This window comes from Balaenoptera borealis (assembly GCF_965194805.1).
Source record: "Balaenoptera borealis genome assembly, chromosome: 6".
Classification (NCBI taxonomy): Eukaryota; Metazoa; Chordata; class Mammalia; order Artiodactyla; family Balaenopteridae; genus Balaenoptera; species Balaenoptera borealis.
Genome location: NC_138863.1, coordinates 18,242,450 through 18,257,392, shown reverse-complemented (window position 1 = coordinate 18,257,392; position 14,943 = coordinate 18,242,450). Strand labels below are relative to the sequence as shown.

General features: G+C 49.3%; 1 protein-coding gene across 7 annotated transcripts in view; it reads right to left on the bottom strand.

Annotated features, from left to right (window-relative positions):
* The window catches only part of PTPRN (protein tyrosine phosphatase receptor type N), a 31,972-nt gene that overhangs the window by 7,413 nt on the left and 9,616 nt on the right, over positions 1-14,943 (bottom strand). Inside the window, exons 1-13 of one of the 7 annotated variants that reach the window (XM_082396680.1) lie at positions 11,508-11,707; positions 10,002-10,052; positions 9,641-9,754; positions 6,577-6,673; positions 4,828-5,089; positions 4,389-4,743; positions 3,836-3,961; positions 3,196-3,230; positions 2,219-2,493; positions 1,939-2,025; positions 1,530-1,609; positions 1,296-1,360; positions 424-630 (exon numbers count right to left, since the gene is read on the bottom strand). In XM_082396680.1, the coding sequence (XP_082252806.1) occupies positions 424-630; positions 1,296-1,360; positions 1,530-1,609; positions 1,939-2,025; positions 2,219-2,493; positions 3,196-3,230; positions 3,836-3,961; positions 4,389-4,743; positions 4,828-5,089; positions 6,577-6,673; positions 9,641-9,754; positions 10,002-10,052; positions 11,508-11,622 (1,869 nt within the window). In that variant the 5' untranslated portion in view covers positions 11,623-11,707. Of the gene's footprint in view, positions 1-423; positions 631-1,295; positions 1,361-1,529; positions 1,610-1,938; positions 2,026-2,218; positions 2,494-3,195; positions 3,231-3,835; positions 3,962-4,388; positions 4,744-4,827; positions 5,090-6,576; positions 6,674-9,640; positions 9,755-10,001; positions 10,053-11,507; positions 11,709-14,943 lie in introns of those variants that run through there. The other 6 variants (XM_082396681.1, XM_082396686.1, XM_082396683.1 and 3 more) reach the window with 6 other exon arrangements.

The following is a 14,943-nucleotide window of genomic DNA, read 5'->3' as shown; positions in this document are numbered from 1 at the left end:
GCGGAAGAAGGATGGGGCAGGGTCCAAGGTCTCCTGAATCCTTCTCAAGAGTCCTGGGCTCAGTTCAGTAGAGTCCCTAGGCTTGTCCTTGATTGCTTTTGAATGAAACCCATTTCCTCTGGGGTAGGGTCTTCTGCCATGGCTCTCATCCTTTTCGGGGCTGTTCTGCTTGGCTGGTGCCTATGACAACCTCGGATGTCACAGAGCAGAAGCCTAGAGCCCCCCCGAATCGCAGGACTGGGGAGAACTTCAGCAACCATCTGCCCTCAGTGCCCATCCACTCAAAATGGCCCCGCAGCACTCCCACTGGGGCTTCCCCAGCCCCTGCCTGGACATCCAGCTCCCCACCCTCATCCCAGGCGAGACCCAGACTCCAGAGCCCCTTCCATTCCCTCTCATCAACAAGCGTCTGGGGCTGCACACCTGGTACTCAAAGGTAGTGTCACCGTGGGCGCCCTCGGGTCCCAGCGCGGCCAGGCGCTCCTTGTCCCGCTGCCGCGCACACAGGGCCACTGCCAGAGCCACGAGCAACCCGGCCACACCCGCCAGGGCCACCAGAGTAAGCAGCACGGAGCGCACGGGAGAGGTGCTGTGGGCCGGTCGGGGAAGGACGGCGGCTGCCTCCTCCCTCTGTGGGAACAAGGCTAGAATCAAGGGGGGCGGTGGTGTGGGGAGACTTAGGAGCTGCTCCCCACCCCTGTCCCATGCCCCACTCCCTGCTAGGATATCTCCTGGGGCAAAGCTGGGAGGCAGGGGCATGGCGGTCCAGGCAGAAGGACTTGGAGAGGCCGAAGATCTTCCTTCTCAATCCCCATTGAGGCAACTCAACCACATTGCACTGACAGAGACTTAGTGGGTGACCCTCCCTAGGAGTTTCTGCATTTAAAAATGGATACAGAGAAGTATAGAGAGACCCAAGGGATCAAATAGTAGAATGTGAGGCATCAGTGTTGGATGCAGAATAGAAGCATATTTTGAGTTCAGTGTCCTTTCTGTGTCATGTTTTCCCTTGGAATTTGAGACTTTGCTCTAGAACATCTATGGACAGCTATGGCCATCTCAGGTAGCTCTTCCAAGTAAGCTGGCTTCGGAGAGAAGGCTGGACCTGCAGGGAGCAGGAGCCGCTGGGGCCATCTGCTGGTCAGAAAGAAAACTGCATGGGGGAGGGCTGCTTTGGCAAAGCTGGGGGACCAGCCAGATAGATCTCAGCTCCTATTCTCCTGTCGTTTGCCTTCATCTCTTGTGGGCAACAACAGCCCTCTGGGGCTTTGACTGATCCTTCAGTTATCTCATACCTGTCCCACGCCTGTCTGCAAGATCTGGAGCCCTGTCTGTGCTTCCAGTTCAGACTTCACCATCCCTGCAGGGAGGATGTAGGTCAGATTCTGTCCAGCCCCATGTGGTCTCCACCCCATGTCATGCTATGCCAGGTAGCAGGCAGGGTCCATGTGGGCTGGGAATATTTCAAGGGGAGCACCAGCCACAGGCCTGGATATATACAACTCGGGCTGGGGTCAAGGAGTATTTACCAGCTTGCTTGGTCACATCGGCCAAAGACAGGTTCTGTTCATTGTGCCGGATGCGGAAGGTAAGGGCTGGTCCCACGACACTGCCGAATAGGAGGTATGTTACTGCCTCACCCACCACAGACGCCAGATTCAAAATGGAAGGTCCTCTCTGGCCCTGTCCCTGTTAGAGGATGGGGCTAAAACCAATCAGAGATGCCATACAGGGGTGCTTGAGGCTGGGAAGATACTGGATTGGGCCAGTAGCAGGGCTAGGTGTGGCTGTACCTTCAGTGCAGCTGGAAACATCTTTGACCCGACCTTGGCCCCTTACTCACAGTTTGTCTTCCCCTCCTACCCTGAGCCCCTCCAGCCACCTCCCGCTTCAAGCTACCTGCTAGATCCCTGCTGCCCCAGCCAGATACAGCCCCACCTGATGTTGATGAAGCTGCCCGAGGACATGTGCACATGCTCAGCCAGGATCTCCAGAAGCTTCACTCCTGCAGCCAGACTCAGGGGCCTGGAGGTGGGGAGCCGGCAGAGGAAGGAAAGTGGGGACCCTCTAGGCCACTTTGGTGAAACAACCTCCAGGGGTGCAGAGCAGACCAGCCCCCTGTCTACTTCACATCTGGACTTCTGCTCTCTGCTTCCTGCCAGGCAGGCCAGCCCAACACCCAAGGGACCAGGAGGCTGCCCCAGACTGGAGCCCTTACTTCTGGTCAGTGACAATGTAGCCATATTCCTCTGCTGATGGCCTAGCAGAGGGCTGCCCTGCCACCGTGGGCTGGCTCTGGCCCAGTGGACTTTTCTTCTCTAGCAGGATGGGCGTGGCAGGGGGGCCGGCAGCTTTGGGAGGCTCAGAGGATCCAGAGCTCAGCTCCTGCTGGGCTTTATTGGAGGTGGGACCAGCAGTGGGGGATCCGGGCAGGGAGGGCGTGGGCGGTGGAGGCTCCGCTGCGTCTGCGCCCTGCACCTGCTCCTCCATTGTCTGTTTAGAAGAGAGGATAGAGGTAGGGTCTCTAACAGTGGAGGGGTCGGGGGGAGGGGGTCCACACTCTGGACGCTGAGCTCCCACAGGGGTGCTTAGGACATGTTTCTCTTTCTATCCCCAGGCCCAGGTCAGCACTGGGTACAGAGAGGGCATCCAGGAAAGTGAGCCAAGTGGATGAATGAATGAATGAATGAATGAATGAAAAAAGGACTGAATGAGTGATTATTCATGATCAGTAATAATCCATAGGATGGGGCTGGAGTGGGGAGGAGCTCCGGAGTGAGGAAAGCTGGGGTTAGGGGAGAAGATGAACAGGCAGGCAGTGGTTTTTCAACTTTTGTTTAGCCACACAATCTTAGAAATCCAACACGTGAAACAGATAGAGTGCCTCAAGCTGCAGAGCAGTCAGGAGCCTGCCTGCTCGCGTCCCCCCGCTTCCCCTAGGGACCCTCAGAGTGTGGTCTGAAATGACTGTAGTGTAAAAAAGCAGTGAATCAAGAATTCTAGCTTCTGGTCCCAGCTCTGCCTTCAACTTGAGGTGAGACCTTAAACAATGACTTGCAGCCTCTGGGCCTCAGTTCCACCAAAATGAGGGCTTGGAGGATACAGATTCTGGGTCCTGATCCTGAGATTTAGATTTCAGTCAAGGGGTTTGCTGCCGTTGGGCACTTATGGGTCAGGGAGGTGTCACAAACTCACTTTCTTGATGTCAGCTCCAATGTTTACAACCCCTCCTGCAGAGACAGGAAAAACAAGACTCTGGGCAAAGGGCCAAGGCCAAGGTCCACACAACGCAGGCGGGAGAAAAGGCCAGAGGCCCTGAGCCTGTTACATTTGCTGTGGCCTCTTTCCCCACAGTCAGTAACCAAGACCCTATCGCTGGTCTCATCCTAAGCATGGCCTCATGCCTCTGTGCATCTGCCTTATAATTCATTGTTTTATCAACTCCTCCCTCTGTTATTGGCCACACCTCTCAAAGCTATTCTTTGCTCAGTCCTCCCTCTACCCATCAATCATTGGCTTCTCCTTTTTAGTGGCCATGCCCCTCCTTAGGTCTTCATTATCTTCCGCCCAGCTTTCTCCGTGCCTCCTGATCCCGGCTCACACCCCCTGTGGCTTCTTTTCCCATTGCTTCCATCCTCCAGTCCTTTCCTGCTCTAACTCCTCGGGCTCACCACCCCACCCCTTGCTCCCTGCCCTTGGCTGGCAATGACTCCGTGTCTCAAAAGAACTCCTTCCCCTGACCTTGGCCCTTCCCCTCTAGGTTGCTTGCTGTGGTCTTGAAAAGTGGGGCAAGAGGCCTCCACGGGGCTGGTAGTCTCTCTGGCTGGACACTCACCCAGATTTCGTCCTGCACCCTTGGGCAGCAGCTGCAGCAGGGTGGAGAGCTGCTCAGGAGTCAGCTGACGGAGCTCCACCCCGTAGCCCGCCAGCACAGCTGCCAGTCTCTGCAGAGTCACATCTGCTGGGAGCCAGACACGGAGCTTAAGGGCTGGTGCCGAGATGAACTTGTGGGATGCATTTGGGGGTGGGAGGGGACCAGCACATTTAAGAACTTCTCAAACACCAGGACACTGATGCCCTCCCCTTCCCACCCTTGTCCACACTTTGGGGGAAAGAGCTTCCTGTGTCAAGACCAAACTTCAGGCCCAGCAGGGACTCCTTGATCCCCCAGCTGAAGAAGAATCATGTCAGCTCTACCGCCCCCACTGTATCCCCACTGCCTACCTAGTGCCTGGCATAGAGCAGGTGGTCGGTAGACATTAGCTGAGTGTGCAGATGACTTTAAGGACAAATTAACAAATGCGTGGGTAGTCAGGAAGGACCCGCCCCGCCCCACCTCCCAGAAAGCAGCCCCACAGGCAGGGAGTGGATGCTGCGGACTCTGTTACCTGGCCGCTCTTCTGGGGAAGGAGGCTTCTCCCTGCGACCCTCTAGTCCTTCCTCCTCATAGCCTTCTGAGGAGTCATCTCCCTGGCTGCTGCCCCCTTGCTCTGGCAGCCTTGGTGCCCCGGCCCTGCTGGGCACTTGTGGCTCCTGGGCCAGGTAGAGCAGCCCTGACTCCTGGAAAAGCCGAGCAGGCGGAGGCCCTGGAGGGTCCCCATAGGAATGGCCAGGGTGAGCCCCGAACGTGCCCTTGGAGGCAGTTCTGCTGAAGAGGGCTGGGGGTTCAGCCTTGGGCAGGGGGCCAACACTGACCATTCCCGGGGAGCTCTCTGAGCTCCGGGGGCCATCGCGGGAGCCAAACTGTGGGAAACCAGAGATTCGGATGAGAGCAGACATCAGGGCTGGGGGACTGGGGTTGCGGTGGGGCGGAGGTCTAGGGCTCACCTGATGGAACAAGTAGGGCTGCAGCAGGGCAGGTTCATAACTCAGGGCAGGGTGGGGGGGCTGCGGGGGCAGCAGCAGATGCTCCAGGAGAGGGGGCAGCAGCTCAGCCTGCAAAGGGGAGAGGGGGGAGCCTACCCCAGCTCCGCCCCTACCTACTGGAGGTCGAGGAAGCCGATGCTGGGGGGCAGGGGCGGAGCCAGTGGGGATGCCCTGTAAAAGCAGCTCCCCAGCGGGACCCGGTCTCCTGGGCGCCAAGCCAGATCTGGGGAGGAAAGCAAAGTGTGTGTGTGTGTTTATGTTTGTGTGTGTGTGCTTGTGTGTGTGTTGGTTGTGTGGGGCAAGGGCATATAGAGCCTACGAGCCAGAGATGGTGGGTCCAGGCTTAGCATAGAATGAGCCTGCTCTCTTAAGAGATGAGGTAGCCTCAGGCGAGGAGACAGTAGCATGGGGAAGGGCCAGAGGGCCAAGCCTGGGGCAGAGGTCATTGCCTCCCTGGTAAGCATGCCTGGGTCCCTGAAACACAGCGGCAGAGCTGGAAGCGTGAGGCTAGGGATGGAAAGGGGAGAACAGGAGAAGGGGAAGGCAGCTGGGAACCGCTCTAGATGAACTGTGTCTGCAGCTTGCCACACTGTCCCTGTGGGCATGTCCCCAAGTACGCATTCAAACATTCAGTACTGTGCCCCCTCGCTCTGCTCCCCCTGCCCCACTCTGCCTTCTTCACCTGGTATCATCATCTGAGCCCCAAGCCGTCATTTACTTTCCTCTGCTTTACAGGGTCTGAATGATGCCTTCAGAGGCCCTAACCACAAAAAGATGATGGTACCTCCTACCATATACAATTCCACATAGTAACAAAACTGAACATTAAACAACTTCAGTCCGACAAAATTCTAATTTGTTCCATGATGACTACTTTGATGCTTCTTTTAAAATACCAAATGTCCTGTATACACTGCTATATTTAAAACAGATAACCAACAAGGACCTACTGTATAGCACAGGGAACCCTGCTCAATATTATGAAACAATCTAAATGGGAAAAGAATTTGAAAAAGAATAGATACACGTATATTTTTTAAAAAACTGTAAACAGGGACATAATTTTACACGTACTTATAAGTACTTATATATATGTCTGTGCCAATACCATGTAGTATTAATTATTATAGCTTCTCCACTCTCTCTATCTCCTGATGCATCCCAGAAATCAGTTCAAGTACTACCATTATCTGATTCATATCTGAGTCTGATGTGGGGGAAACTTTGCTAACATATCTTTCCTATGTCAGTACTAGAGAAAAAGTAATTTATCTTGTTCTACTACTTTGTATCCGTAAAGATTAGCACAGTGATTGGCACATAGTATAACCCTGTATTTTTTGCTGAGTAAATGAATTCATTAAAAGACAAACCAGACCAAAAACAAAATACCATATGTCCAAATGTTTCAAAACAGTTTTTAACACTGTAAATCAATTATGCTTCAATAAAAATTAAAAAAAAAAAAGGCTTTGTCAGGCAAAAAAGAAAAACAAAAAACAATACAGTTTTTAATGTCCCTCTTTTGCTGGATCCCCAGGCATGAGCTCAGCTCGTGTTGGGCATGTGAGCATGTCAGATGACTACTCCAGAACCTCTTTTACCCATGCCCCAGACTGCTGATTTTTGTACCCATTCCCCTCTGTCCACCAGGGTGACCACAGATCCAACAGCCTTGCTATGATAGAGTTGATGAGAAATGATGCCTACCTGTCCCTTGGATGGGGCTCTGCGGGGTGAAGCCTGGGGATGCGCTCCATTTCCTGGGAGATCACATACTGGGTGAGGTCATCGTGCCAGGACAGTCCTGCCAGGGGACAGAATAGGGTGAGATTGAGATTGGCTTGGGACAGTCTGAGGGCCCAGTAACAGAGACCAGTGTAGATCAAAACTGCACCCTCTACCCAGCAGTGTATTGAATTTGGCAGGGCAGAGGAGCAGCAGAGGGGGTGTAGAGATGCGGTGGGTGATTTGAGCTGTCCTTTTCCCACACTCAGGTATAGATTTGGGAGTGAGACTGCTTCCAGTGAGACTGGGTTTAAGTCCTCTGCCACTTAACTAATTGTGTGACCTTAGCTGAACCTATCTGAGCCTTAGTTCTCTCATCTGAAAAATGGGGGTTTATACTTCCTAAAATTGTTGCGATAATTAAAATACACAATTCAAAATGGTTAGAATAGTACCTGACACACAGAGAGCTTTCAATAAGTGCTAGTATTATCATCATCATCATCAATATTATTATTCACCTTCTTTTTATTGATCCTGAACCTTAGTTTTCTTTATTTGTAAAGTGGGAATAATATATACTTCATGGGTCTGTAGTAAAGATTAAGTGCAATCTGGGAAATAAAAGTGCTTGGAAAACTCCAAAGCACTATACACCTGTTTTAAACATTCATCAACATCATCTTATCCTGAGGCAGATCTCCTGTTTGGCTGTTTTCCTCCAGGAAACTCTGCTCTCAGGAAAGGTCAGTCATCATTTTAAAGGGATAATCTCCCACTCTCCGCCCCCATTCTCCCATTCCTTTTTCCTTGTTTCTGGATTAATAATCTGTACTGCTCTTAACTCATATCCTGGGATCTATACCTGCTTTTTTGACTATTAACATTAGATGAACTCTCTGTGTTCCTATTCGTGTTCCTCTTAACTCATATCCTGGGATCTATACCTGCTTTTTTGCCTATTAACATTAGATGAACTATCTGTGTTCCTATATAAGGCCAATTCCTCTACTTGAGCACTAGATTTCATCCCCTATTACCTACTCAAGAACATCTTCCCCACAATTCTCCCCTATTTCCTACATCATCATTTTCTCCTGTTCTCTACTGAATTATTCCCATTCGCATACAAACATGATGCAGTTTCTCCCATCTTATAAAAATACTGTTTGATCCCACATTCCCCTCCAGCTATCAACCCATTTCTTTGCTTTTCTTTGCAGCAGGACTCTTTGAAAGTGTTATCTATACTGGCTGTATCCAATTCTTTTCCTCCCATTCCCTCTTATCCACTCTATTCAGGATTTTATTCCCAACTATTCTACCAAAACTGCTTTCATCAAGATCACCAGCGGCTTCTGCATATCTAAATCCAGGGTCAATTCTCAGATCTCATCTTACTTAACCTACCACCATCATTTGACACAGTTGATCACTCCTTCCTCCTTGATACACTTTCACTTAGCTTCTAGGACACCAAACATTCTTGTTTTTCCTCCTACCTTGCTGGCTCTCCCTTCTCAGCCTCCCTTGTTGGTTCTGCTCCTTCTCCTGGTCCTCTTAATAATAGAATTCTTTAGGGCTCTTCTTCATAAACACACAATCTTTTGGTTATTTCATTCACCTCATGGCTTTAATTACCATCTATATGCCAAAGAATCCCAAATTTATATCTCCACTCCAGACCTCTCTCTTTCAAAACCCAATCTTATTCCCACTTTATTGAATGGATATCTTAAACTCAGTGTATTCAAAACTGAACACCCCTTTCCCCAAGTTGATCCTTCTGCATAATTAATGACATGTCCATCAACCCAGTTGTTCAGGCAATAAAACCTAGGTGTCATCCTTGACTCCTCCCTTTCTTTCATGGCCCAATCCAATATTTCATGAAATAATGTTCACTACCTTAAAAATACAGGCAGAATTCTGTCATTTCTCATTACCTCCCTACAACCACCCTGGTCCATGCTTATTCATCTCTTACATGAGTTACTGTGATAGCTTTTAATGTTTCGTGTTTCTGTTTCTACCATTGACTCCCTACATTCTATTCTCAACACAGCAGCAAGAGTGATCTTTTTAAAGTAGAAGTGAGATCATGCACCCCTATGCTCAAACCTTGTGATGGTTTCCTCTTTTACTCAGAGTAAAGCCAATGTCCATATATTCTCATATAAAATCCTAGAGCATTCCTTCCCTCATTACCTACCTGACTGCATCTTCTACTCTGCCTCTCCATCACTCCTTTAGAGCCACTCTGTAGAGGGGTTCTCCATGGTGTTCCTCAAACTCATGCTCCTATCTTAGGGCTTTTATTCTAGCTCCCTGGCCACCCGAAACACTCTTCCTTGAGATAACCTTCTGGAAAACATCCCCACCTCCTTGATGTCTTTATTTGAATTGCATAGTCTCAGTAAGGTCTATCTTGACCACTCAGTTTAATACCACAGCTTCCTACCTCACCATTTCTGATCCTTTTATCCTGCTGTAATTGTTTTCTCCATGGCACTTATCACCTTCTAACATACTAATGTTTTCTAATTTCTAGTGTATTCCCTCCCTTCACCCCTGAATGTAAACCCCAGTAGGCAGAGATCTTTGTTTCACTCCCTGATATATCCCAAGCACCTAAACTATGTTTGCCACGTAGAAGTACCCAATAAATATTGGTTGAATGAGTGAATTGGATGAGTGGGGTATTCTCCTGGCTGAAGACTCCAGGATTCAAGGCCCTGGAGTACTCAGTCAGTTCCAGAGAGTGGGTTGGTCCTAAAGATATAAATTCTGGCCTCTTCCAGTGGCGTCTTCTAGAAGTCTCCTCTGGATTCCTCCAGAGAGTCTAAGTGTGAACAGCCTATCTCTAGGGTTCCACCCCCACTCCTGTCTTGCCTCCTTCTCCAGTAAGGTCTGGGAAGGTGAGGTTCCAGAGTGGGTGTGATAGGAATGTTCCATGAGAGAAATCCTGGAGTCAGGTGGCCCCTCCCTTCCCCACCCTTATCTAACCAAGTTACAGTCTCTCTCCTCCAGCGCATCTAGACCTCACCTTGGGACATGAGCTGTCGGAGGACACCTTGTAAGCGTTGAAGAACTGGGGAGGTGACTTGCAAAAGGGGCCGGGCTTGCCCCACTCCCACCTGGCATTGTCCAAACAAGCCATCTAAGAGCACAAAAGTGGTGTCAGCGTGGGGCTTGGACAACAGGCCTTCCAAAGTCCAGGCTGCGAATAGACAGCACTCCCTCAATCTCCTCTCTTGGCTTCAGAGAGCTCTGCTCCTCCAGTCCAGTCCCCCTTCTCTCCAAGCCCAGTTCCCCTTCTCCCTTCCAGCACCCTCCCCCCACTTCTTTCTTATTGTATACCCACCCCCAATCCTGTTTTGTAAATCCTATGTTTGGGCCTCACTCACCCTGAATACAGACTTCGAGGTGAGAGCAGAGTCTGCGGTCAAACAGACAGCCTGTAGAGGACAGGTGAGCAGAGGCTCAGACACCCACACACATAGAATGGTCAGATGGATGAACAGGCTAGAAAAGGGGGAGGCAGATGGGATCCATTCTTTCGTTCTAAGGAAGGCTTTAAGCTGGGAGGAGAGGAGGAAGAGTCCTCCTCTTAAGAGAAGAAAGCACAGGATCTGGCTTTGGATTTTAAAGATCTGCAAGTCTGGATTCTTTCCCTAAAAGCCTCGGTTAGCTTAAGTGAGTAATGGGGAGAAGAAGCCCTCCAGGTGCATGGGAGTCGTGATGGTGGAGAATCATATATTGATACTTCTACTCTCATAGAATTACTATGGGGTAGTTTTTGTCCAAATTCTGAGGAAAAGGGGACTTTCCTTTCCCAATCTCCACAAGCATCTTATGATGGCCTGGGACTCAGAAGAGATGGGAACCCCAGCACACTTCCCCTTCGTGTGGGAAAGGGGTAGCGGCGGGGTGTCTCTAAGGCAACGCTCCCCACGCTGTCCCTGCAGTCCGCGGCCCCTGAACTGCTGGGGCGGTTCGTGGTGCTGAAGCTCTGAGCCTGGCGCCGCTGAGGGCTTGCCTGGAAGCAGTGATGGGGGAGGGAAGGGTAACAGGGTGAGGAGTCTCCAAGGGACCTGACCTCTCCGCCATTCCAGCCTTCATCTTCCACCCTACCTACCCGCGGCGCCACAGGAAGTATCTTGCATTGGCCTCCAAGCCCGGCGGGGAAGAAGAGCGCCAGACGGCGAGCTTGCCCCCTTCCCCCACGTGCGCCCCGCCCCCACCCTCCCCCTGCCCGTGAGTCAGCGCTGACTGTCTCTGTCCGCACAGACGTGAGTCAGCACCAGGCCTGGCCGTGGGGAGGGGGACGTGAGACGACCCTTCCCTCTTCATCTTCTTCGGCCCCCTCCCCCAGCTGTCCCTCTCTTATCGGAGATCAGATTACAGCCATCGGCCTCTCTGGGCTTGAAGAGAAACCCTGGCCCCTCCCTCGGCCTGATACTGTACGGAAAGCTGGGACCCCGGAGCTCGCGGCCCCGACTTCTACTCCCGGCAGATCAGGGTTCCCTCTCCTTCCCTCCCCTCCTCCATCCCTCAGCGCCTGTCGCCACTTTTTGGCGCCTCGGAGAGACTTGCTTCTCCTGTGGTCCTGTATCCCGTCTCTAGGTCCCTCTGTCCATATGCACCCCCATTCCTTCTCCCCAAACCGCAGTCTTCCCCTGAGCCCGCTTCTCTTAGGTCCCGCCCCCGGGCTCCCAGCCCCACCTCCAGGCCTACGCCCCTTTCCTCGCAGACGCCCTCTCATCTTCCTCATCTCACAGTGCCTCCCCCTACCCCACTCCACACACACATTCTACCTGAGCTCGCGACCTGCGTGACACTTCCCCCCACGCCCCCCACCGAGTTTTGCTCCCGGCACCATCCTCCCCCCAATCCCCCCATTTCCTCCTGACCGTGGGCGCTAATGGCGTTGCAGCCTCCCGGACGGCTGCCCAGCAGCATCAGGCAGAGGAGCACCCGGAGACCCCCAGATCCCCCGGGACCCCCAGGCCGCCGCGGGCGCCGCATCCTTCCGGGCTCCGCGCTCCCGCTCCGCTGCCAGAGCCGCAGCGACTCGGGCCGGAGCCTGCCAGAGGGGCCGAGGCGGGGCCTGCCACTCCCCACCCACCGAGGCGGGGTCTACACGCCCCTCTCGAGGCAACTCCGCCAACCCCAGGCGGATGGTGACGACATTCCCACCCCCGGCTCTTGCGTTGATTTGCGTCATTCGTGACGTAAAAGCGCTGTCTTAGTGGGGGTCCTACCCACGCCGTCCCTCCTACCCCAAATAGTAGGCGCCTGTCTAGAATTCGCACTTGGCCTCACCTTGACATATGCTTCTCCCCAAGGACCACCACCTCTATCACGCAGTCGCAGGGTTGGCGAGAAGGGTTCCAGTTGGGTGGGGGCCAAGAAAGATACGTGAGCCGGGTAGTATAAACCTTAAGATGAGGAGCATACAAGTGAATACAATATGTACTCTTTCGCATCTCAATTAATGGTACAGATGTTATCCTTAAGAGCAGGAATGGTTTTGCGTGTGTGCTCGGATTCCAGTTCCAGCAATGCCACCTACTGAGGGGTATAACTTTGGGCAAGTTGCTTGACCTCTCTGTGCCCAAGTTTCCTGATCTGTAAAATGAAGGTGCCAATAGTGCCTCCCTCACAAGGTGGTTGTGAAGATTTACAGGAATTAAGCTCACGTGGCTCACTTAGAACAACCACTGCACTGGCATATACTAAACACTGGATACATATTGGCTTTTGTTATTAGCCTTGACTCGCCTTTCTTTCGCCCTCTTCCGCCTCGAGCCTATCAAAATCTTATGGTTTACTGCCTGCAAAATATGTCTCCCATCAGCCCACTTCTCTCCATACTCGCTCTCCTATCCAAACCACGATGCCCTTTCATGATGACTACTGCAGTAATCATCTAACAAGTCTTTTGCTTCCATTCTTGTCACCCAACAAGCTTGGGAGTGAGCTTTCTAAAGGTCAAAATTGATCACTTTACTCTCTTGCTGTTCAGTAAAAATTTTCCAAAATACAAAAATAAAAAATAAAAAAAGATAGTGGTGCATGGTACTCATACACTCACCACCTAGACTGAACAGTTATTGATTACTTTGCCACATTTGCTTCTTTTTAGTACTTCAAAGTGAACAATAGACATTATAGTTCCCTTCCAAAAGTTTCAATATGCATTTCCAAGAAATAAGGGTATTTTCCCATATAACCTAAATGCCATTATGACACCTAATGAAATTTATGATAATTCCCGAATATCATTTCATGCTCAGTTCATATTCAAATGTCTCAAATTGTTTCCAAAAATGCCTTTTTTCAGCTGTTTTGTTCAAAATAGCAGTCAATCAAAGACCACCATTGCATTTGGTTATGTTTCTTAATTCTCTTTAAATTAACATAAACAGTGCGTCCCCCCCCTCCCTATTTTTTGACATTTTCTTGTGGAAGATACCAGGTCAGGTTTTCTTTACAACTCCCTACCTTCTGGATTTGTGACTGTTTCCTCATGATGTGTTTCCCTGTATTTTCCCTGTATATATCCTGTATATCCCCTGTATTTCCTGAAAAATAGAACTTAAGTCTTGACTGGATCAGGTAAAAATTTTTTTAAAACAAAAAATTTACAGGTGATGCTGTATGACTCCAACTGCATCACTTCAGGAAGTGCGTAATGTCTGGCTGTCCCACTATTAGTGATGTTATAATTGATCACTGGTTTAAGGTAGAGACAGCCAGATCTCTATCATAAAGTAGTTCCCCAGCAACTTTTCACCTAGTGGTTTTGCCATTCATTGATGATCTTTGACTAAAATGGTGATTTTCTAGTTCTATCACTCCTTTAACATTTGTTAGCTGATATTATTTCATAAAGAAGAGCATTCTCTCATCAACTGGGCTTAGTTATATCCTGAGATACAATTCTGACTGGAAAGGTAGCATACATTCTTAGTTTCTTCTCTTTAACTATTAATTTGCAGAGTCATGAGTTGGTGTAATAGTTACCGCCAAGAGTGGCAAATAAGTTTTGTGTTTTTTTGGGTTTTTTTTAAATAAATAAATTTATTTATTTTTGGCTGCATTGGGTCTTCATTGCTGCGCAGGCTTTCTCTAGTTGCGGCGAGTGGGGCCTACTCTTTGTTGTGGTGCACAGGCTTCTCACTGCGGTGGCTTCTCTTGTTGTGGAGCACGGGCTCTAGGCAGCAGGCTTCAGTAGTTGTGGCTCGTGGGCTCTAGTGTGCAGACTCAGTAGTTGTGTCACACGGGTTTAGTTGCTCCGCAGCATGTGGGATCTTCCCGGACCAGGGCTCGAACCCGTGTCCCCTGCATTGGCAGGTGGATTCTTAACCACTGCACCATCAGGAAGTCCCTAAGTTTTAAAAAATATTTGTTATGAGTTTTTTTCTTTGAGAATTACTATGGAAGTATGGATTTTTATATATTCAATATGTACCAGTCAATCACAGTAATATTCAAATTGTCCTGAAGTAAGTAATTAAGTGAAAGCTCCTTTAAACTCGTTCTTATTTCCTTTTGAAACGTCCCATTAATCACTGAAAGCTCCCTTGCTTTCTATCATTCCAACATGTACCAGGTTAATTTTTTTTATTCCTTGCCCTAGACATGGAAGCAGTCATTCCTCCAAAGAGACTTGGTAGCTTTTAGTAAGAACTGACTTTAGAGACCACAGTCTGGGTTCTAGGGGTGATAATGGCTACTGAGGTGATTGATGTTGCTTCTAGGTCTTTTCAGTGCACAGAGCTAGGATATTAAGATATCCTCACAAATACACACACATTCACACACACACTGATATTTCCAATTAAAATTTAGCTGTGATTTTTACTGAACTCTTAATTTTATACTTGTATCTCTTTATTACACTGAAAAATTTGGTTTCCCATAACATTAACATAATCATTTATATGTTTAATCCTACAATATGCATACAATAATTTACAAATAATAATATAGATATTACTCTACTAATAAAACAGTGAATACACTTAAGACTTTGGGTAGTTTATGTTGTCCTTATAGTCCCTAGGGATATAACATCAAAATATTGTGTTCTAAAGTCATTTGAAATAATTCTTTTGTTTGTGTAGTCATTTTTACTAATCTGATATATAATTTGGTTAGTTTGTTTATTTTCAATATTAAGATTTGCTTTTATTTTTATATACTTTTATTTTAGAATATGTAAAATATTTACACTGTTTAAAAATCAAACTTATATAATAAGATATACTCAGGAAAGTCTTGTCCTCACCTTCCACAATTCCCCCTGCCATCTTTACCACTTCACCCCATTTATTTCCTTTT